Below are 22,801 nucleotides of genomic sequence, written 5' to 3' on the forward strand. Positions count from 1 at the left end.
CCCCCTGGAAGGACGAGGGGCAGCAGATACTGGGGGGGGGGGGGTGGAGGGGTGGAAGCATCACTCCTGAGGGGGCAGCAGATACGGGGGTCAGAGTCCTCCCTCACATGTGGGGTCTCCCTACACCACACAGGGGGGCTGACTGCAGTGGGTCAAGCCAGCAGATAATTGCCACTTTCAAGGGGGAATTAGTGATCGACAGTGGGCCAGCAGTGAGGCCAATGTTCCCCCACATGAACAGCTGAAACCATAAAGCCAGGGATTAATTGTGACTGGGGACTTCCTGCTACCATTCACAGGTTTCCCCCCCAGTTCGGAGTAAGTACATCACTGTCTTTAGCATTCTGTAATGGAAAACTTTTTAAAAAAACCCCAGAAGAGGAAACATCCTGCCCACATTCACACTGCCAAGATCCCCTTGGGATCTTCGATGTTTCAATCAAGTCTCCTCTAACTGTCCACAAGTCTAGTGAAGACAAGCCCAGTCTGTCTGTCCAAGCCTCAGAAAGCAGCCCTCCTTATTTTGGGGATTACTCTGGTTACCCTCCTCTGAACTGCCTGGAACACACTGACATCCTTCCTCCCAACATTTCTGAGCACCACGCTCCGCAGTGCCCCTCTGTAGGTTCAGAGTAACGGGCGTTACTCCAAAGACAGAGACAATGCTAAGGCTTCCTGCCAGGGCAGACACACAATCGCTGCAGGGGGTGGGTAGGGTGTTGGGGGGAGGGCACTGACAGGGGTTGCTGCTTCCACATGAAGCTAGAGAACGGAGCACACGGTGCTGAGGCTACACTAAAGGCCAAGCAGACACAGCCAGTCTGTCCTGGAACACAGCTCACTGCTGCTTACACACCCCGACACGCGCGCGCTCGCACACCCCGACACACGCACACCCTCGCACACCCCGACACACGCGTGCTCGCTGACACACCCCGACGCACACGCACGCTCACACACCCTGACACGCACACACCCCAACACACACGCGCACATGCGCACACACACCCCGACACATGCGCACGCTCACTACGACACACGCACACACACCCCGACATATGCGCACGCTCGCACGCATACCACTACACACGCACCCCGACATACATGCACTCCCTGACACGCACACGCGCACGCGCACCCCAACACACGCGCTCGCGCACCCCGACACACGCGCACGCTCGCACACATACCGCGACACACACCCCGGCACACGCGCGCACACCCCGATACACATGCACACCCTGACACGCACACACTCGCACGCACACCCCGACACGCGCGCACTTGCACTCACACCCCGACACGCGCGCACTCGCACGCACACCCCGACACGCGCACGCTTGCACGCACACCCCGACACGCACGCGCTCGCGCACCCTGACACGCGCGCACACCCCGACACGCGCGCACCCCGACACATGCGCGCACTCGCACGCACACCCCGACGCACGCACACCCTGACACGCGTTCACTGGCACGCATACCACGACACACGCACACACCCCGGCACGTGCGCGCACTCGCACGCCCCGACACACATGCACACCCTGACGCGCGCGCGCGCACTCGCACGTGTACACACCCCGACACTCATGCGCGCGCACACCCCGACACACGCGCACGCTCGCACGCATACCACGACACACGTGCACACACCCCGACACTCGCGCGCACACTCCGACACGCATGCACTGGCACGCATACCACAACACACCCCGACACGTGCGCGCACTCGCACGCCCCGACACACATGCACTGGCACGCATACCACGACACACCCCGACACGTGCACGCACTCGCACGCTCCGACACACATGCACACCCCGACACGCGCACACACTCGCATGTACACACACCCCGACACATGCACACCCTGATACTCGTGCGCGCGCACACCCCAACACGCGCATGCATACCACGACACACGCGCACACACCCCGATACATGCACACGCTCGCACGCACACCCCGATACTCGCGCGCACACCCCGACACGCGTGCGCACACCCCGACACGTACACGCGCGCACACACACCCCGACACGTACACGCTCGCGCGCACACCCCGACACGTACGTACACGCTCGCGTGCACACCCCGACACGTACGTACACGCGCGCGCGCACACCCCGACACGTACACGCTCGCGCACACACCGACACGTACACGCTCGCGCACACACCGACACGTACACGCTCGCGCACACACCGACACGTACACGCTCGCGTGCACACCCCGACACGTACACGCTCGCGCACACACCCCGACACGTACACGCGCGCGCACACACCCCGACACGTACACGCGCGCGCACACACCCCGACAGGTACGTACACGCGCGCGCACACACCCCGACACGTACACGTGCGCGCACACACCCCGAGACGTACACGCGCGCACACACACCCCGACACGTACACGCGCGCACACACACCCCGACACGTACACGCGCGCACACACACCCCGACATGTGCGCACAGCCATTCCCAGCAAAAAAGCAGCCTGCTCAAGCTCCACGTGTCTTTTTACAAATTACCCGGGAACTCCGAGTAGCTGCAGATTCCCCCAGGGAAGTTGCCCTGCCATCTCATAGTCCAATAGGAACTGCTGTGACCCTGAGAGACTTGGCCTTGCTGCACACACACACACGCCATGATGGTTAAACGTTTTCACATTTTTCCGGCGACATCCTGCATGTATACCTGTACATCTCAACAGGGGATTGTCCCTGTCCGCTGGGATGGGACACCTGACTGACATCAGGATTCTCCAGGGTTCGAGAAGGGGAGAGAGTTTCACCTGAGCCTGCTCTCACTGACCATCCAGCTCTGAATATTCACGGGAGTGACTCAGTCAGCAGCACCCTGGAGTGGGAATGGTTCCTTACAGATAGGCAGCACCATTTAGTAAGATCAGGGCCGGTCTGATATGTTTGATCACCCTCTCGCCCTTAACTCTCATGGAGACTACAGTCAAGGTTAGAGGTGGTGCTGGAAAAGCACAGCAGGCCAGGTAGCATCCCAGGGGCAGGAGAACCGACATTTTGGACAAACGCGCTTCACCAGGAATGATCCCTGATGGTCCCAATGCCAGCTCCACTTGGGAAACAGCAGCCGTGGGGTCTTCGGTCACTCACCGAACGGTGGGAGGGTGGAAGGGGAGGGGGTTGGAGCCCTGCTCAGTGCAGGGACTCAGGCTAGAGTTCAACGCTGAGACGGGAAGGGGGCCCCCCCACCTCACGTGACGTACACCACAACAATACCACGCAAGGCCCAGAGAGGGAGGCAGGCAGTCACTTCAAGCTGCGAAAACATTTCATCATCCAGCTAGGCTTGGCTGCCTGCATCAAACACTTCCTTTTTCACTGGAAGGCACCGGGTGGACAGGGTCAGAGCCAAGGCCAGGGTACTCTGGGAGAAAAGGCAGGCAGACCACAGAAGGTTCACTCAGCTGACTGCTGTCTCGGTGAGCTAGGGAGAGGACGGTCGAAGCCTGGACTTTGGGGGAAACCCCAGGGGATAAAGTGGCACTACAGGATGCTGACGGTCTTGCTCACAGATCAGGGAGGAGAAACAATCAAACAAACAATCTCAGGCACACAGACAGGAGCACAGGACTTCAGCAACGGCTCCAACAGTGACACAACATACAACATTACAGTGCAGCACAGGCTGTCCCTGCACTGACCTGTGGAACCAATCTGAAGCCCATCTACCCTACACTGTTTCATTTAAATGCCCTTAAATTTGGCGAGTCTACTACTGTTACAGGCAATGCGTTCCCCACCCCTACCACTCTGAGTAAAGAAACTACCTCTGACATCTGTCCTATATCAATCACCCCTCAATTTGAAGCGATGCCCCCTCGTGCTAGCCATCACCATCCTCGTAAAAAAGGCTCTCCCTGTCCACCCTATCTAACCCTCTGATTTTCTTATGTATCTCAATTAAGTCACCTCTCAACCTTCTTCTCTCTAACAAAAACAGCCTCTGCACCTTTTCCTCCTCTTCAGAAATCACCCAATTCCTCCTCAGGAGCCTAAGTGGAACCTGCCTCATCCCCCAACAGTAAGCTCTCGGGCAGCACATTCCAGACCCTGACCACTCGCTGTGTGAAAATGTTTCTCCCCGTCTCTCTCTGTTTGGCCAATAGTTTTTGACCCTGTCCCCTCTGGCACTTTGGCCAATGAGAAGCAATTCTTCCCCTCAGGGTGTTGAACACCTTGAACAAATCTCCCTTTTGACCTCTACTCTCCCAAGAGGACAGTCCCAGCTTCTCCAGTCCTTCTCCGGAACCTTGTCCATGTCCCCTCTGTGGAACTCCTTCCCAAAGCCTGGGGTCCCGGGACATGGCAGAGTCCTCCAGCCCGGGCCAGGAGCAGATATTGATCGTAATGTGCAGTCAGGAAGTGAAACACCGTGCTTGACATTCGAAGGTCTCACTGTGTGGTTTCATGTGCATGTGAAATTCACTCACTGGGCATGGGCATTGTGGGCTGGCCCCAGCATTACCCAGAGGGCAGTGAGAAAGGCAACTCTCTGTGTGGAGTTACCACGTTCTCCCTGTGTCTGCGTGGGTTTCCTCCCACAGTCCAAAGAGGTGCAGGTTAGGTGAATTGGCCATGTTAAGTTGCCCGTAATGTTAGGTGAAGGGGTAAATGTAGGGGAGTGGGTCTGGGTGGGTTGCACTTCGGCCGGTCGGTGTGGACTTGTTGGGCCGAAGGGCCTGTTTCCACACTGTAGGGAATCTTTAAAAAAAACCACGTTACTGTGACATCTGTTGACAGGTCAATGGGGACAGGGTATGGACAGCAGAGTTATAGAAGCACCACACAACACCACCAGCCAGATGGCAGCAACGGAAGAAAACAAAAAGCAGAACTCAACGGGCACTGCTCAGCTAAGCGGAGCTCTCAGAACACGCTCGAGTGAGCTACTTCGCACCACAGGTTCCCAAACACAGGGCTGAGGGGTAAACATCTCCCCCAGCCTGACCAAGACACTCCGCGATATGCTGTCCTGCTTCGGATCCTACAACACATCACTGTCCGTGTGGAGTTTGTACATTCTCCCCGTGTCTGCAGGGGTTTCCTCCCACACGACAAAGACTTGCAGGGTTAGGGTGGATTGGCCGTGCTAAATCACCCATAGTGCCCAGGGATGTACAGGTTAGGGTGGATTGGCCGTGCTAAATCACCCATAGTGCCCAGGGATGTACAGGTTAGGGTGGGATTGGCCGTGCTAAATTGTCCCCGTAGTGCCCAGTGATGTGCAGGGTAGGGTGGGATTGGCCGTGCTAAATTGTCCCCGTAGTGCCCAGGGATGTGCAGGTTAGGGTGGATTGGCCGTGCTAAATTGTCCCCGTAGTGCCCAGGGATGTACAGGTTAGGGTGGATTGGCCGTGCTAAATTGTCCCCGTAGTGCCCAGGGATGTGCAGGTTAGGGTGGGATTGGCCGTGCTAAATTGTCCCCGTAGTGCCCAGGGATGTGCAGGTTAGGGTGGGATTGGCCGTGCTAAATTGTCCCCGTAGTGCCCAGGGATGTACAGGTTAGGGTGGATTGGCCATGCTAAATTGTCCCCGTAGTGCCCAGGGATGTGCAGGTTAGGATGGACTGGCCGTGGGAAATGCAAGATTACAAGGATAGAGTGGAGTGGTGGGTTGGTCTAAGTGGGAACATCCTGGTAAATCTACCCCGAACCGTCTCCAGTTTAATAATATCCTTCCTGTAACAGGGCGACAGGAACTGGACACAGCTTCCCAGACGAAGCCTCACCAATGTCCTGTACAACCCCAACATGACGTCCCAGCTCCAACACTCAAACAACCGAGCAATGAAGGCAAGTGTGCTCAACACCTTCTTCACTACCCCAACCCCCCCCCCGTCTTTGTGTACACAAGCTTCAAAGAACAATGTGCCTGCACCCCTCGGTCCCCCTGTTCTATAACACTACCCAGGGCCCGACCATTAACTGTGGAAGCCCTCCCCTCGTTTGTTTTACCAAAATGCCACACCTCACATATATCCAGATTGAACTCCATCTGCCACACCTCAGCCCATTGACCCATCTGATCAAGACCCCTTTGTCAAGTGTTGGAAATGATTATAAGATTTATAATCATCTAAAGAGGAATAAGTTGATTCGGGGATAGTCAACACGGTTTTGTGAAGGGTAGGTCGAGCTTATTGAGTTCTTTGAGAAGATGACCGAACAGGTGAATGAGGGTAAAGCTGTTGATGTGGTGGATATGGATCTCAGGAAGGCGTTTGATAAAGTTCCCTACCGTAGGCTTCTGCAGAAAATATAGAAGTGTGGGATTAAGGGTGATTTAACGGTTTGGATCAGAAATTGGCTGGTTGAAAGAAGACAGAGGGTGGTGGTTGATGGGAAATGTTCATCCTGGAGTTCAGTAACTAGAGGTGTTCCGCAAGGATCTGTTTTCGAGCCACTGCTGTTTGTCATTTTTATGAGTGACCTGGATGAGGGCTTAGAAGGATGGGTTAGAACATTTGCGAATGACATTAAGGTCGGTGGAGTTGTGAACAGTGCGGAAGAATGTTGCAGAGGGACATAGATAAGCTACAGAGCTGGGCTGAGAGGTGGCAAATGGAGTTTAATGCTGAAAAGTGTGACGTGATTTACTTTGGAAGGAGTAACAGGAATACAGAGTACTGGGCTAATGGTTAGATTTTTGGTAGTGTGGATGTGCAGAGAGAGATCACAGTGTCCACGTACATAGATCCCTGAAAGTTGCCACCCAGGTCGATAGGGTTATTAAGAAGGTGTATGGTGTGTTAGCTTTTACTGGTAGAGGGATTGAGTTTCAGACCAATGAGGTCATGTTGCAGCTGTACAAAACTCTGGTGTGGCCATACTTGGAGTATTGTATACAGTTCTGGTCGCCGCATTATAGGAAGGATGTGGAAGCATTGGAAAAGGTGTAGAGGAGATTTACCAGGATGTTGCCTAGTATGAAGAAAGGCTGATGGACTTGAGGCTGTTTTTGTTAGGAGAAGAAGGCTGAGAGGTGACTTAATAGAGACATACAAGATGATCAGAGGATTAGATAGGGTGGACAGGGAGAGCCTTTTTTCTCGGATGGTGATGGCTAACACAAGGGATATAGCTTTATAATTGAGGGGTGATAGATAAAGGACAGATGTCAGAGGTAGGTTCTTTATTCAGAGAGTAATAAGGGCATGGAACACCCTACCTGCAGCAGTCGTAGATTTGCCAACATTAAAGGCATTTAAATGGTCATTGGGTAAACATATGAATGATAATGGAATAGTGTAGGTTAGATGGGCTTCAGATTGGTTTCACAGGTCAGCAGAACCCCGAGGGCCGAAGGGCCTGGAATGAGCTGGAATATTCTATGTTCTAAATCCCAGCATGCTGAAATTTAAATCAATAAAACTAATAGGGAAGTGACAGCTAGTGGTGGTGACCGTGAGTCATCACCAGTCATCAAGATCCAGTCTGATTCATCCATGGAAGGGAACGATCTGGCCTGTACCTTACTGCAGGACTGCAGCTACACAGGTGACACCAACACTCTCACTCCTCTACGGAACAATCCCAATGAAAGACACAGGTCATAGGGGACTGGAGATGGCTCTTACATCCCCAGGACAAACAGAAAGGATGGCAAGGTGTGGAAAAGCAGTTGGACAAAGGAGCAGTACAACTGGCCAGGCACCAGGGGATACAAACACACCACAGATCATAGACACGGGAGAGTCTGGAAATCCGGGCCAACCCGGGGCTTATTCTCCCACTGCCCAGGCTGGGGAAACACAGGCTGCAACAAACACAGGCTGGGAATCCTGCAGTGGGTAACCCCCCTCCTGACTCTCCCACCATCGGGGACAGAGGCTGGGAATCCTGCAGTGGGTAACCCCCCTCCTGACTCTCCCACCATCGGGGACAGAGGCTGGGAATCCTGCAGTGGGTAACCCCCCTCCTGACTCTCCCCCCAAAGCCCTGTCCCTCCATCGGGTCAGAGGCTGGGAATCCTGCAGCGAGTAACTCCCCTCCTGACTCTCCCCCCAAAGCCCTGTCCCTCCATCGGGTCAGAGGCTGGGAATCCTGCAGCGAGTAACTCCCCTCCTGACTCTCCCCCAAAGCCCTGTCCCACCATCGGGTCAGAGGCTGGGAATCCTGCAGCGAGTAACTCCCCTCCTGACTCTCCCCCCAAAGCCCTGTCCCACCATCGGGTCACAGGCTGGGAATCCTGCAGCGAGTAACTCCCCTCCTGACTCTCCCCCAAAGCCCTGTCCCACCATCGGGTCAGAGGCTGGGAATCCTGCAGCGAGTAACTCCCCTCCTGACTCTCCCCCAAAGCCCTGTCCCACCATCGGGTCAGAGGCTGGGAATCCTGCAGGTGAGGGGGAGCGAGGGTCAGAGAGAGAGGGTGAGGGGGAAACGGGGATCAGAGAGAGAGGGGGTGAGGGAGAGCAGGGGTCAGAGAGAGAGGGGGTGAGGGGGAGCAGGGGTCAGAGAGAGAGGGGGTGAGGGGGAGCAGGGGTCAGAGAGAGAGAGGGGCAGGGGTCAGAGAGAGAGGGGGTGAGGGGGAGTGGGGGTCAGAGAGAGAGGGGGTGAGGGGGAGCGGGGGTCAGAGAGAGAGGGGGTGAGGGGGAGCGGGGGTCAGAGAGAGAGAGGGTGAGGGGGAGCGGGGGTCAGAGAGAGAGGGTGAGGGGGAGCGGGGGTCAGAGAGAGGGAGGGTGAGGGGGAGCGGGGGTCAGAGAGAGAGAGGGTGAGGGGGAGCGGGGGTCAGAGAGAGAGAGGGTGAGGGGGAGCGGGGGTCAGAGAGAGGGAGGGTGAGGGGGAGTCAGAGAGAGAGAGGGTGAGGGGGAGCGAGGGTCAGAGAGAGAGGGTGAGGGGGAGCGGGGGTCAGAGAGAGAGAGGGTGAGGGGGAGCGAGGGTCAGAGAGAGAGGGTGAGGGGGAGCGGGGGTCAGAGAGAGAGGGGAGGGGGAGCGGGGGTCAGAGAGAGAGAGAGAGAGAGAGAGGGGCAGGGGTCAGAGAGAGAGAGAGAGAGAGAGAGGGGCAGGGGTCAGAGAGAGAGAGAGAGAGAGAGAGGGGCAGGGGTCAGAGAGAGAGAGAGGGGCAGGGGTCAGAGAGAGAGAGAGAGAGAGAGAGAGGGTGAGGGGGAGCGGGGGTCAGAGAGAGAGGGGAGGGGGAGCGGGGGTCAGAGAGAGAGGGGGTGAGGGGGAGAGGGGATCAGAGAGAGAGGGGAGGGGGAATGGGGGTCAGAGAGAGAGAGGGGGAGTGCACGCGAGGGACAGGGCCCACGAGAGAGAGAGCGAGCGAGCGAGCGTACAGGAGACAGACAGAGGGGTGTTGAAATGGAACAAAGGGAAGCCTCACACAGGCCTACAGTGCACACACAGTAAACAGCCACTTCCCACTACTGCGCTCACTTCCTGCCTTCCAGGGACAACACGTCACACACACACTGTTCAACAACAAACACTTATCTCTCACCCTCCCCAACCCACCCCCCCAATGTTCATCACCATGGCCCTCCCCTCCCCACCCACCACTCTTGGCTCACCCCCACCCTGTAGGGAACATGTGCCTGCAAACTGGCCAAGTCTGTTGAGTCTGGTCCTGATACAACACCCCCACCCTGTCTCCCCACCCTCCCTCTGCCACATCGTTCTCACTCCCCACTCAGCTCTGGCACCCTGCTCCTGGTATTCTCATCTCACACAGACAGAGAGAGAGAGAGAGAGAGATACACATACATAAACAGAGACCGAGAGACACACATACATACACACACAGAAACAGAGATACACACATTCACTCACACAGACACAGAGAGAGAGATAGATACACACACTCACTCACAGAGAGAGAGAGACAGAGAGACACCCACTCACTCAGACACAGAGATACACACACACAGATGCACACAAAACACAGACACAGAGAGAGAGAGAGAGACAGAGAGATACACACACACACACACACACACACACACACAGAGATGAGGCAGGGTAGCAGCTGGACAGGGATAAAGAGTGGGAGGGGCGGGAGGGTTGAGGGGAGGCTGAAGGGACTCTGTGGCTGCCTTGACAAAGTTGGGAATGAACCTAAAATGGCCACCATGGGAACGCCAGCAGGAGAGGGAGTCACTGATCTCATGGAGACTCTGAGCACAGGGGAGGCTTGGGGCCACACTGACGTCCAGAGGCTGCAGGAGGCATCGCGAGGGCGCACACACACACACACACGACGGGGAAGCTGGGGCAGCGGCTGGGTCCGGCCCCCCCACTCCCCGTCCCCCAGAGGAAGGTAAAGCAGCCCCGGTGCCAAATGAGTCAACAGCACGGATATCCAGAGCACTCCCTGAAGCCCAGATCCAAAATACCGATGTAAACTGCTGGAAAAACTCAACGGGGCTGGCAGCCTCGCTGGGGCGAGGGCGAGAGAGAGAGAGGGGGAGAGGAGGGGGGGGGAGAGGAGAGGGGGAGAGGGGGAGGGGGGGGAGAAGGGGGGGAGAGGAGGGGGGAGAGGAGCGAGGGGGGGGAGAGGAGGGGGGGGAGAGGAGGGGGGGGGAGAGGAGGGGGGGGAGAGGAGGGGGGGGAGAGGAGGGGGGGGAGAGGAGGGGGGGAGAGGGGGGAGGAGGGGGGGAGAGAGAGGGAGGGGGGAGAGGAGGGAGGGGGGGGGAGAGGAGGGGGGGAGAGAGGAGGGGGGGAGAGAGGAGGGGGGGAGAGAGGGAGGGGGGGAGAGAGGAGGGGGGGAGAGAGGAGGGGGGGGAGAGAGGAGGGGGGGAGAGAGGAGGGGGGGAGAGAGGAGGGTGGGGAGAGAGGAGGGGGGGAGAGAGGAGGGGGGGGAGAGAGGAGGGGGGGAGAGAGGAGGGGGGGAGGAGAGAGGAGGGGGGGAGAGAGGAGCGGGGAGAGACGGAGAGAGGAGGCGGGGAGAGAGGAGGGGGGAGAGAGGAGGGGGGAGAGAGGAGGGTGGAAAGAGGAGGGGGAGAGAGGAGTGTGGACAGTGAGGGGTGGAGAGAGGAGGGTGGAGAGAGAGGAGGGGGGAGAGAGGAGGGGGGAGAGAGGAGGGGGAGAGGGGGGGGGGAGAGAGGAGGGGGGGGAGAGAGGAGGGGTGGAGAGAGGAGGGTGGACAGAGGAGGGTGGAGAGAGGAGGGGGGGAGAGAGGAGGGGGGAGAGAGGAGGGGGGAGAGAGGAGGGGGGAGAGAGGAGGGGGGAGAGAGGAGGGGGGGAGAGAGGAGGGGGGGAGAGAGGAGGGGGGGAGAGAGGAGGGGGGGGGAGAGAGGAGGGGGGGAGAGAGGAGGGGGGGAGAGAGGAGGGGGGAGGAGGAGAGGAGGGGGGGGAGAGAGGAGGGGGGGGAGAGAGGAGGGGGGGGGAGAGAGGAGGGGGGGGGAGAGAGGAGGGGGGGGAGAGAGAGAGAGGGGGGGGAGAGAGGAGGGGGGGGAGAGAGAGGTGGAGGGGGAGAGTGGATGGTGGCGAGAGAGGAGGGGGGAGAGAGGAGCGGGGAGAGACGGGGAGAGAGGAGGGGGGAGAGAGGAGGGGGAGAGAGGAGGGGGGAGAGAGGAGGGGGAGAGAGGAGGGGGGGAGGAGAGGAGGGGGGGAGGGAGAGAGGGGTGGAGAGAGGAGGGTGGAGAGAGGTGGGGGAGAGAGGAGGGTGGGGAGAGGTGGGGGGGAGAGAGGAGGGGGGGAGAGAGAGAGGGGGGGGAGAGAGGAGGAGAGAGGTGGAGTGGAGAGAGGAGGGGGAGAGCAGGGTGGAGAGAGGAGGGGGGAGAGAGGAGGTGGGAGAGGAGGGGGGGAGAGAGGAGGGGGGGAGAGAGGAGGGGGGGGGAGAGAGGGGGGGGGGAGAGAGGAGGGGGGGGGGGAGAGGGGGGGGGAGAGAGGGAGAGAGGGGGAGAGGAGGAGAGGGAGGAGAGGAGAGAGGGAGGGAGGGGAGAGAGAGTGGGAGGGTGGGGGGGGGGAGGGAGAGAGAGAGCACATGTGCAGGACAGAGAGAAAGGGGGAGAGAGAGAGAGAGAGAGAAAGAAAAGAGGTAACATCTGAACCAACAGCTCTGCCGTCGGGTGACTGGTCTCTGATTTCTCTCTCCGCAGACGATGCCAGACCCGTTGAGTTTTTCCAGCATTCTCTGTGTTGGACAAGATATGACAAACAACTCGACACAAGTACAGCACACACAGGGACAGGAGGCCATTCAGCCCCTCCTCCTCCAGCCTGTTACACAGGGACAGGAGGCCATTCAGCCCCTCCTCCTCCAGCCGGTTACACAGGGACAGGGGGCCATTCAGCCCCTCCACCTCCAGCCTGTTACACAGGGACAGGGGGCCATTCAGCCCCTCCTCCTCCAGCCTGTTACACAGGGACAGGGGGCCATTCAGCCCCTCTCCATTGAGCCTGTTATACAGGAACAGGAGGAGGCCATTTCGACCTTTCCAGCCCGTTCCACTGGCCAACGCATGACCTCATCCCATCACACTGTATTGCTCAATCTGCTCCAAACGAAATTCCGAGCATCCATTCCCAGAGGTGGCCTGGGGAGGAAGGTGCCCTGACATTGCTGCTCCTCCAAGACGGTTGCTCCTTTTGGGGGGGGGGGGGGGGTTGATCTGACATCTGCTGCTGTGATATCTTGTCCCTCTGGCACCCCCTCACCCCCCTGACCCTGCAGGCTCAGGGTCTGTGATAGCCATCTGCTCCCGGTCAGTTTCCTGATCCAGCACCCAGCTCTGTTCTCTCTCTAACTGGTCACCGGCAAAACTTGCCCATCGCAACCTCCTGCACCCACTGGGGTCACAGGTGTACAGCGCCGAAACAGACCCTTCGCTCCAACTCGGCCATGCTGACCCAGATATCCCAGCCCAATCTCGGCCCACCTGCCAGCACCCGGCCCACCTCCCTCCAACCCCTTCCTATTCAGATCCCCATGTTGTCATTGTACCAGCACCCACCACTTCCTCTGGCAGCTTCCACACCATTGTACCAGCTCATCACTTACACACACACACACATACCCCACCCTGTGTGAAAAAGTTACCCCTTCAGTCCCTTTTATATCTTTCCCCTCTCACCCTAAACCTATGCCCCTCGAGTTCTGGACTCCCCCACCCCAGGGAAAGGACCTTGTCTGTTTATCCTACCCATGGCCCTCATGATTTTATAAACACCTATAAGGTCACCCCTCAGCCTCTGATGGTCTAGGGGAAACAGCCCCCAGTCTGTTCAACTTCTCCCTATAGCTCCCCCGCCAAATCCCAGCAACTTTAAACATGCCGGGGGGAGTAAATGATCCGCCCCGCACCGGAAGTCCTGACACCTCCAGACTTTCCTTTAGGTGTCTGCAAAACGGGGACGTTTGTTAAACACATGTAAATACCGCTGGGGTGCCCATTTCAAACTGGGAAAACAACAGGTAGTGGGCACAGAGGGTGCACTGGTATCTATCCTGACAGTGGGCATGGATGTCACCTCTCTCGGCTGGCAGAAGGACAGGGAAGTGACTATCTGTGAGCAGCACAAGGGCTCCCAACTTCCTGCCTGCTCCAAACTGTCAGAGAGAAAGGGGCTGGCTTTTTGTTGGGTTTACTTCCACACGCTCAGTGGGTGAACAAAACCCAACTCCCGCTGTTGGAAGGCTGCAGGATAGATGTGGCTCTGGGCACAGGGAGGGAGGAATAAACACCACGCTGAGTGTCAGAGGAAGCCTCCCTCGACCCGAAAGGTTAACTCCGATTTCCCACCACCGGAGCTGCCGGATCTGCTGAGCTTTTCCAGCAATTGCTGTTAGTGATCAAACTGAGCTACCCCAGACAAAGACGTTAATAAGGATACAAGACACAAACATATTTGGGTGGGTGGGTGGGTGGGGTGGACGATCGCATGCAGCTGGGTCTCACCCCCTTTACCCACCGCCCTGACCCCAAACACCCCCTTTACCCACCGCCCTGACCCCAAACACCCCCTTTACCCACCGCCCTGGGACCAAACACCCCCTTTACCCCCCGCCCTGGGACCAAACACCCCCTTTACCCCCCGCCCTGGCCCCAAACACCCCGTTTACCCCCCGCCCTGACCCCAAACACCCCCTTTACCCCCCGCCCTGGGACCCAAACACCCCCTTTACCCCCCACCCTGGGACCAAACACCCCCTTTACCCCCCCACCCTGGCCCCAAACACCCCCTTTACCCCCCGCCGTGACCCCAAACACCCCCTTTACCCCCTGCCCTGGCCCCAAACACCCCCTTTACCCCCCGCCCTGGGACCCAAACACCCCCTTTACCCCCCGCCCTGGCCCCAAACACCCCCTTTACCCCCCGCCCTGACCCCAAACACCCCCTTTACCCCCCGCCCTGGGACCCAAACACCCCCTTTACCCCCCGCCCTGACCCCAAACACCCCCTTTACCCCCGCCCTGACCCCAAACACCCCCTTTACCCTCCGCCCTGACCCCAAACACCCCCTTTACCCCCCGCCCTGGGACCCAAACACCCCCTTTACCCCCCGCCCTGGCCCCAAACACCCCCTTTACCCCCCGCCCTGGGACCCAAACACCCCCTTTACCCCCCACCCTGACCCCAAACACCCCCTTTACCCCCCACCCTGGGACCCAAACACCCCCTTTACCCCCCGCCCTGGGACCCAAACACCCCCTTTACCCCCCACCCTGACCCCAAACACCCCCTTTACCCCCCGCCCTGGGACCCAAACACCCCCTTTACCCCCCGCCCTGACCCCAAACACCCCCTTTACCCCCCGCCCTGGGACCCAAACACCCCCTTTACCCCCCACCCTGACCCCAAACACCCCCTTTACCCCCGCCCTGACCCCAAACACCCCCTTTACCCCCCGCCCTGGGACCCAAACACCCCCTTTACCCCCCACCCTGACCCCAAACACCCCCTTTACCCCCGCCCTGACCCCAAACACCCCCTTTACCCCCCGCCCTGGGACCCAAACACCCCCTTTACCCCCGCCCTGACCCCAAACACCCCCTTTACCCCCCACCCTGGGACCAAACACCCCCTTTACCCCCCGCCCTGACCCCAAACACCCCCTTTACCCCCCGCCCTGGGACCCAAACACCCCCTTTACCCCCGCCCTGACCCCAAACACCCCCTTTACCCCCGCCCTGACCCCAAACACCCCCTTTACCCCCCGCCCTGGGACCCAAACACCCCCTTTACCCCCGCCCTGACCCCAAACACCCCCTTTACCCCCGCCCTGACCCCAAACACCCCCTTTACCCCCCGCCCTGGGACCCAAACACCCCCTTTACCCCCCACCCTGACCCCAAACACCCCCTTTACCCTCCGCCCTGGCACCAAACACCCCCTTTACCCCCCGCCGTGACCCCAAACACCCCCTTTACCCCCCGCCCTGACCCCAAACACCCCCTTTACCCCCGCCCTGACCCCAAACACCCCCTTTACCCCCGCCCTGACCCCAAACACCCCCTTTACCCCCCGCCCTGGGACCCAAACACCCCCTTTACCCCCCGCCCTGGACCCAAACACCCCCTTTACCCCCCACCCTGGCCCCAAACACCCCCTTTACCCCCCGCCCTGACCCCAAACACCCCCTTTACCCCCCGCCCTGGACCCAAACACCCCCTTTACCCTCCGCCCTGGCACCAAACACCCCCTTTACCCCCCGCCCTGGCACCAAACACCCCCTTTACCCCCCGCCCTGACCCCAAACACCCCCTTTACCCCCCGCCCTGACCCCAAACACCCCCTTTACCCCCCACCCTGACCCCAAACACCCCCTTTACCCCCCACCCTGACCCCAAACACCCCCTTTACCCCCCGCCCTGGGACCCAAACACCCCCTTTACCCCCCCGCCCTGGCACCAAACACCCCCTTTACCCCCGCCCTGACCCCAAACACCCCCTTTACCCTCCGCCCTGGACCCAAACACCCCCTTTACCCCCCGCCCTGGGACCAAACACCCCCTTTACCCCCCACCCTGGGACCCAAACACCCCCTTTACCCCCCACCCTGGGACCAAACACCCCCTTTACCCCCGCCCTGACCCCAAACACCCCCTTTACCCCCCGCCCTGATCCCAAACACCCCCTTTACCCTCCGCCCTGACCCCAAACACCCCCTTTACCCCCCGCCCTGACCCCAAACACCCCCTTTACCCCCCGCCCTGACCCCAAACACCCCCTTTACCCCCCACCCTGGCCCCAAACACCCCCTTTACCTCCCGCCCTGGCCCCAAACACCCCCTTTACCCCCCACCCTGGCCCCAAACACCCCCTTTACCTCCCGCCCACCCACAAACACCCCCTTTTCCCTCCTTGTTACCCCCCCCACCCATCCAGCCCTCTTGCCAAGCCCCGCTCACACCTACCAGCGGCGGTCTGATCTTGCAGATACCACTCTTCTCCGCGATGGGCCTGATCTTGGCGATGTAGCCCATAGGGTCCGCAAACTCCTCCCAGCTCGGCTCGAAGACTGGGCACTCAGGAGGTGCCACAAACTCCTCGTACTCCGACATTGTCCTGGCGGCGGCGACAGCTTCAATCCCCTGGTGCCAAACCGCCCACCCCCAGGGGCTGGGGATTGGGGAGGACGGTAAGGGGGGGGAAACCCGATCACTTCCCCCCCCCCCCTCCTTACCTCAATCACTCACTGTTTCCCCCAGGTCTAAGGGGGGGGGAGAAAGAGGGTGAAAGGGCAAGTCGATGGTGCCGTTTTCTTTAAGAAAAAAGGCCTCAAAAGCAACAAGGAAAAGCAAATGAGGGGAACCTGGTCGAAGGGCGAGGTCAGGGAGAGACGGAGCTCCCTCTGCAGCGAGGGGGGGGGGGGGGGGTCAAGGAAATTTGGTTGAGGGAGTAGGATCAAGGGGACAGCTTGGGTGTCAAGAGGGGGAGTTAGGATTCAAGGGAGCGATGGGGGGGTCAATAGAGAATTAGGACGATGGGGGGTCAACAGAGAATTGAGACGATGGGGGGGTCAACAGAGAATTGAGACGATGGGGGGGTCAACAGAGAATTAGGACGATGGGGGGGTCAATAGAGAATTGAGACGATGGGGGGGTCAACAGAGAATTGGGACGATGGGGGGGGTCAACAGAGAATTGGGACGATGGGGGGGGTCATGAGAGGGAGGGGTCAAGGGTCAGGAATGGGGGTAATGCTCAGACTGCCCTCCCCTCCAGCAGCGGGTGGGCCAGGAAACAGGGAGAGGGGCAGAATGGCCTTCCCCCACTCCGGGGGTGGTTGGTCTGGAGGGGGGGGGGTAGATGGCCTCAGGCCCCGGGCTCGGGCTCGGGCTCGGCCTCAGGCCCCGGTCTCGGCCCCAGGCCCGGGCTCGGCCCCAGGCCCGGGCTCGGCCTCAGGCCCCAGGCCCCGGTCTCGGGCTCGGCCTCAGGCCCCGGTCTCGGGCTCGGCCTCAGGCCCCAGGCCCCAGGCCCCGGTCTCGGGTCCGGCCTCAGGCCCGGGGAGGGGACGGGGGGGAGGCCGCCATTGGAGACGGTTGAAGGCGGCGGCGGCGGCGGCGGCTGGAGTCTGTCCCTCCGCCTGTCCGTGAGCTGACGGCGCTGAGGCTGCTCCTGTCTCTGTCACGGTCCGTGTGTCCCTCTGTGTCACGGTCTGTGTCTCTCCTTTCGCCCCCCCCTCCCCCAGCTCCGCGGACCGATACCTTTCTCCGACAGCGGAGGCCCCCCCACCCACACACCACGCACTGTTTTTGTTCCTCCGCCGACCGGCAAAGAGTCCCCCCCTCCAACCACCGCCGTGACGTCAGCGCGCCACCCCCGTGTCCCCACCACGTCTCCCCGCCGTGACGTCAGCGCGCCACCACCGTGTCCCCACCACGTCTCCCCGCCGTGACGTCAGCGCGCTACCCCATGTCCCCACCACGTCTCCCCGCCGTGACGTCAGCGCGCTACCCCATGTCCCCACCACGTCTCCCCGCCGTGACGTCAGCGCGCTACCCCATGTCCCCACCACGTCTCCCCGCCGTGACGTCAGCGCGCCACACCGTGTCCCCACCACGTCTCCCCGCCGTGACGTCAGCGCGCCACACCGTGTCCCCACCACGTCTCCCCGCCATGACGTCAGCGCGCTACCCCATGTCCCATTCACGTGAATTTCACCACGCCCCCCGTGACGTCAGTGCGCTACCCCCATGTCCCATCCACGTGAACTTCACCACGTCCCCCGCCGCTTCGTCACCGCGCCACCCACCCCCCCATGGCCCCCTCCCCAATTCCACACACATCGTGAACGTCACCCGGTCCACTCGCCGTGACGTCAGCGCGCTACCCCCATGTCCCATCCACGTGAACTTCACCACGCCCCCCCGCCGTGACGTCACCGTGCCACCCCATGTCCCCTCCGCGTGAACGTCATTACGTCACACGTCCCCATCGGAGACGCCAGCTCGCCACTCCATGTCCCCACCACGTCTCCCCGCCGTGACGTCAGCGCGCCATCCTATGTCCCCTCCCTCAATTCCACACACATAGCGTGAACGTCACCACGTCCCCCTGCCGTGACGTCAGCCCGACACCTCCCATGTCTCCCAATCCAACACACCGCGTGAACGTCACCACGTCCCCACCGCCGTGACGTCAGCGCGCCACCTCATGTCCCCGCCCCCAATTCCACACACAGCGTGAACGTCACCACGCCCACCGCCGGATACGTCACGGCATCGTCCAATCGTCTCAGCGACGAGATGACGTCCCCCTCTCTCCCCCCCACAACAGGGCAACCATTTAAAAGCAAACACCACTCTGCTCCGCCCACACGGTGGGACGTCACGACGACGGTCGCTCGGCCCCGCCCCACACGGTGGCGTTGTCGCGTCGTGCCCCCCTTCGGCCCCGCCTACTCTCCGCGGTCGCCATGGCCGTCCCACCTCCAGCCCCCAACCCTGACTTGGACAGCGTCGTGACGCCCGCCACCGTGCTAACGCTATGACGTTTCGCGCGGGCCCCGCCCTTTCACTTCGGACGTTATGGCGTCATCAACGAATATCCCCGCCCCCTCAACGGTGGGACGTCGTTACGTCAGCGAGTATCCCGGCTCCCCTGAGGTGGAGAGTTCGAAACCCACAGAGGGATAAACATTCAACTGAGAAAAAAATCAAAAACAAATTGAATATCATTAATAACATAATAGAGTATAAATTAATTGCTAGTTGGTTACAAAATTGTCTGAAGGAGCCTGGTTATGGAGGGTTGGTTTTTGGGCAGGAGGCCTGTGCCCAGTGCTGTTCCTCAGGGTCCACTTTTGTCTAACATTTACACTAGATGGACAATTCGGATGAGAGACTGGGAGACACGGCGGGCACGTTTGCCGATGACACCAAGATTGGGCATGATTTGGGGATAAGACCGTAAGACATAGGAGTGGAAGTAAGGCCATTCGGCCCATCGGGCCCACTCCGCCATTCAATCATGGCTGATGGGCATTTCAACTCCACCTACCCACATTCTCCCCGTAGCCCTTAATTCCTCGAGACATCAAGAATCTATCAATCTCGGCCTTGACGACATTTAGCCTCCCGGCCTCCACTGCACCCCGCGGCAATGAATCCCACAGGCCCACCACTGGGCGGCACGGTGGTTAGCACTGCTGCCTCACAGCGCCAGAGACCCGGGTTCAATTCCCGCCTCGGGCGACTGACTGTGTGGAGTTTGCACGTTCTCCCTGTGTCTGCGTGGGTTTCCTCCGGGTGCTCTGGTTTCCTCCCACAGTCCAAAGATGTGCAGGTTAGATGAATTGGCCATGCTAAATTGCCCGTAGTGTTAGGTGAAGGGGTAAATGTGGGAGAATGGGTCTGGGTGGGTTACGCTTCAGCGGGGCAGTGTGGACTTGTTGGGCCGAAGGGCCTGTTTCCACACTGTAAGTAATCTAAACTTCTGAACGGATCTCTATAATGTTGGTTCTGATTTCTCTCTCTCTCTCTGCAGCTATAACATCTGTATAACATCTGTATAACATCTGTATAACACTCTATAACATGTGACAACAATAAATTAAATCAAAAAGAAGTTTTCTTGGTGCTGATTTTTATGCCAATATTTATTTTTCCCTTGCCACAGCACTTTCACCTCTGAATCACATTAGCGCCTACTCCCATTAACCTATCACTGCCACGTCGCTACAACTATGTATCAGGGGTCTAACTCCCTCTGCCTTCATTATATACAAAGGGTCTGCCCATTTTCCCAGGATGAGTTCCAAAGGCTCTCTACTAATGCCAGGTGCGACTAGGTTCACTAGCGTTCTCTGGGGAAGGCAATCTGCCATCCTCTCCTGGTCTGACCTACATGTGACTCCAGACCCACAACAATGTGGTTGCCTCTCAGTTGCCCTCTGAAACGACCCAGAAAGCCACTCACAGTTGTACCAATCATGACAAACTCTCAAAGAAAGGAAACTCACGGACCACCCGGCATTGACCTCGGCACGGGAAGAGACAGTGGCAGAAACAGCCCTGTCTATCCTAGAAAGTCCTCCTCACTAACATACGGGGGGGGTGGGGGAGGGGTGCGTGCCAAAATTGGGAGAGTTGTTTCATAGACTAGTCAAGCAACAGCCTGACATAGTCACTCTCACAGATTCATACCCTACAGACAACAGCCCAGATCCCACCATCAGTATCCCTGGATATGTCCTGTCCCACCCGCACCTCCTGAGGGGATACACTCAGAAGGGAGTTGCCTCAACATTGACTCCGGACCCCTTGAAGTCTCATGACTTCAGGTTAAACAAGGCTAAGGAAACCTGCTAGTTACCACATCCCATCCTCCCTCAGCTGATGAGTCAGTACTTCTCCATGTTAAACACAATTAAGGGAAGGTACTGAGGATGGGAAGGACACAACATTTCAATCTCCACCACCACGAGTGTCTTGGCAGCGGCACTCCGGATTGAGCTGGTCAGATCCTAAAGAACATGGCGGCTAGACTGGGTCTGCTGCAGGTGGTGAGGGAAAAACATACCTGACCACATCCTTACCAACCTGCCAGCTGCAAATGCATCTGGGCATGACAGTCTCAGTAAGAGTGACCACCTCATGGTGTTCTGGAGACAAAGTCCCACCTTCACATTGAAAATAACCTCCACTGTGTGGCACCATCACCGTACTAAATGGGGCAGACTTCGAACAGATCTCGCAGCTTAAGACCGGGCACCCATGAGGGACTGTGGGCCCCCAACAGCAGCAGAACTGTACTCCAGCACAATCTGTAATCTCATGGCCCGGTATATCCCTCTACTCACCCATTACCATCAAGCCAGGGGATCAACCCAGGTTCAATGGGGAGTGCAGGAGGGCATGCCAGGATCAGCACCAGGCACCAGAAAAAGGAGGTGTCAACCTGATACAGCCACCAAACAGCATAAGCAGAAATGTCAGACAGTCCTAAAGGATCCCACAGGCAATGGATGAGATCTAAGCTCTGCAGACCTGCCACACCCAGTCAGGAACGGTGGTGGACGATTGAACAACTCACTAGAGAAGGAGGAGGCTCCACAGATATCCCCGTCCTGAATGGTGAAGGAGCCCAGCACGTCAGGGCAAAAAGGTAAGGCTGAAACATTCACAGGAATCTTCAGCCAGAAGGCCAAGTGAATGATCCTCCAGGAATTCCTCCAGTGGTCCCCAGCATCACAGACATCGGTCTCCAGCCAATTCGATTCACTCCCTGAGACATCAGAAACAGTTGAAGAGACTGGATACTGCAGAGGCAATGGGCCCTGCCAACGTTCAGACAACAGGACTGAAGACTTGTGCCCCAGAACCTGCCACTCCCCAAGCCAAGCTGTACCCAGTACAGATACAACACTGGCATCTAGCTGACAATGTGGGAAATAGCCCAGGTATGTCCCGTACATAGGACAGACCCAACCCAGCCAATTACAACCCCACCAGGCTACTCTCGACCATCAGTAAAGCGATGGTAGCAGTGTTAATGACACCTTCCAAGTGTTACAAAGTTGAGAGCATGTATGTTCACTTTAAAATAGGAAGTGTTTTCTGAATACTGAATTAAATGTAAAGTGCAGGCTCAGCTGCCTGAATGGAAAGGCTGGGAGATGAGCTGTTTCCAAAACAGATACATGTAGCAAATGGCTGCGTAATGGATACCTGAGTTTTGGTTGCTGTTTTGACAACCATTCGAATTTAACTAATTATTTAAATTATGCCCAGGATACTAAAACCGAATTGAGTTTGAATTTATTGTTTTGACAACATTGGACCATTGAGATGGTACAACTTGGGGGGGGGGGGGGGAATATTTAAAAACTAGGCATTTTGAAAATTGACCAGAGAACAACTACCACTGATCAGCCAAGCAACCACCTTAAAATTAGAGAGCCAACTGCCTGACATCTTGCCCTCAGAGAAATTAGAAGACACTCTGTATCAAAGGTACCTTTCCATGTAAAACCTACGAGCAATGAAAAGAGAGAAGGTGACCCCGGGAGATCAGCAAACGGAAGATTGGAGACAGTGGAGAAGACAGAGACTGTGCTCTGGAGATAAAGTTAAATGTGATGTTCAATAAGTGTGTTACTGGAACAGCATTTTTATAGAGTTGGGGTCAGACAGCAAGTTGGGGGGGGGGGGGGGAGGTATGGGTTTGTGATTAGTTTCCATTTAGTGTTCACTATTAGAGTTAGGAAAATAAATTGTTGTTTTTCTTTAAATAGTGGAAATTAGGAGTTCTTTGTAATTCACTCACATTTTAACAGATTACGAGGCGAGGTGAGTTTTTCTGGGTGTTAATTAACAGAGAGGTTCAACATCCATGTTGTAACACAAGCAGCAGCTGCTCAGTAACACCCAGT

At 58.1% G+C, this 22,801-nt stretch overlaps 1 protein-coding gene across 1 annotated transcript in view; it reads right to left on the reverse strand.

Moving 5' to 3' along the window:
* The window catches only part of kdm5c (lysine demethylase 5C), a 121,072-nt gene extending 103,436 nt beyond the window's left edge, over positions 1–17,636 (reverse strand). Inside the window, exon 1 of the mRNA XM_060822414.1 lies at positions 16,342–17,636. Within this exon, the coding sequence (XP_060678397.1) occupies positions 16,342–16,488 (147 nt within the window). The 5' untranslated portion in view covers positions 16,489–17,636. The remainder of the gene's footprint in view (positions 1–16,341) is intronic.
* Between the last annotated feature and the right edge of the window lie 5,165 nt (positions 17,637–22,801).

This window comes from Hemiscyllium ocellatum, unplaced genomic scaffold, assembly GCF_020745735.1.
Source record: "Hemiscyllium ocellatum isolate sHemOce1 unplaced genomic scaffold, sHemOce1.pat.X.cur. R, whole genome shotgun sequence".
Taxonomy (NCBI): Eukaryota; Metazoa; Chordata; class Chondrichthyes; order Orectolobiformes; family Hemiscylliidae; genus Hemiscyllium; species Hemiscyllium ocellatum.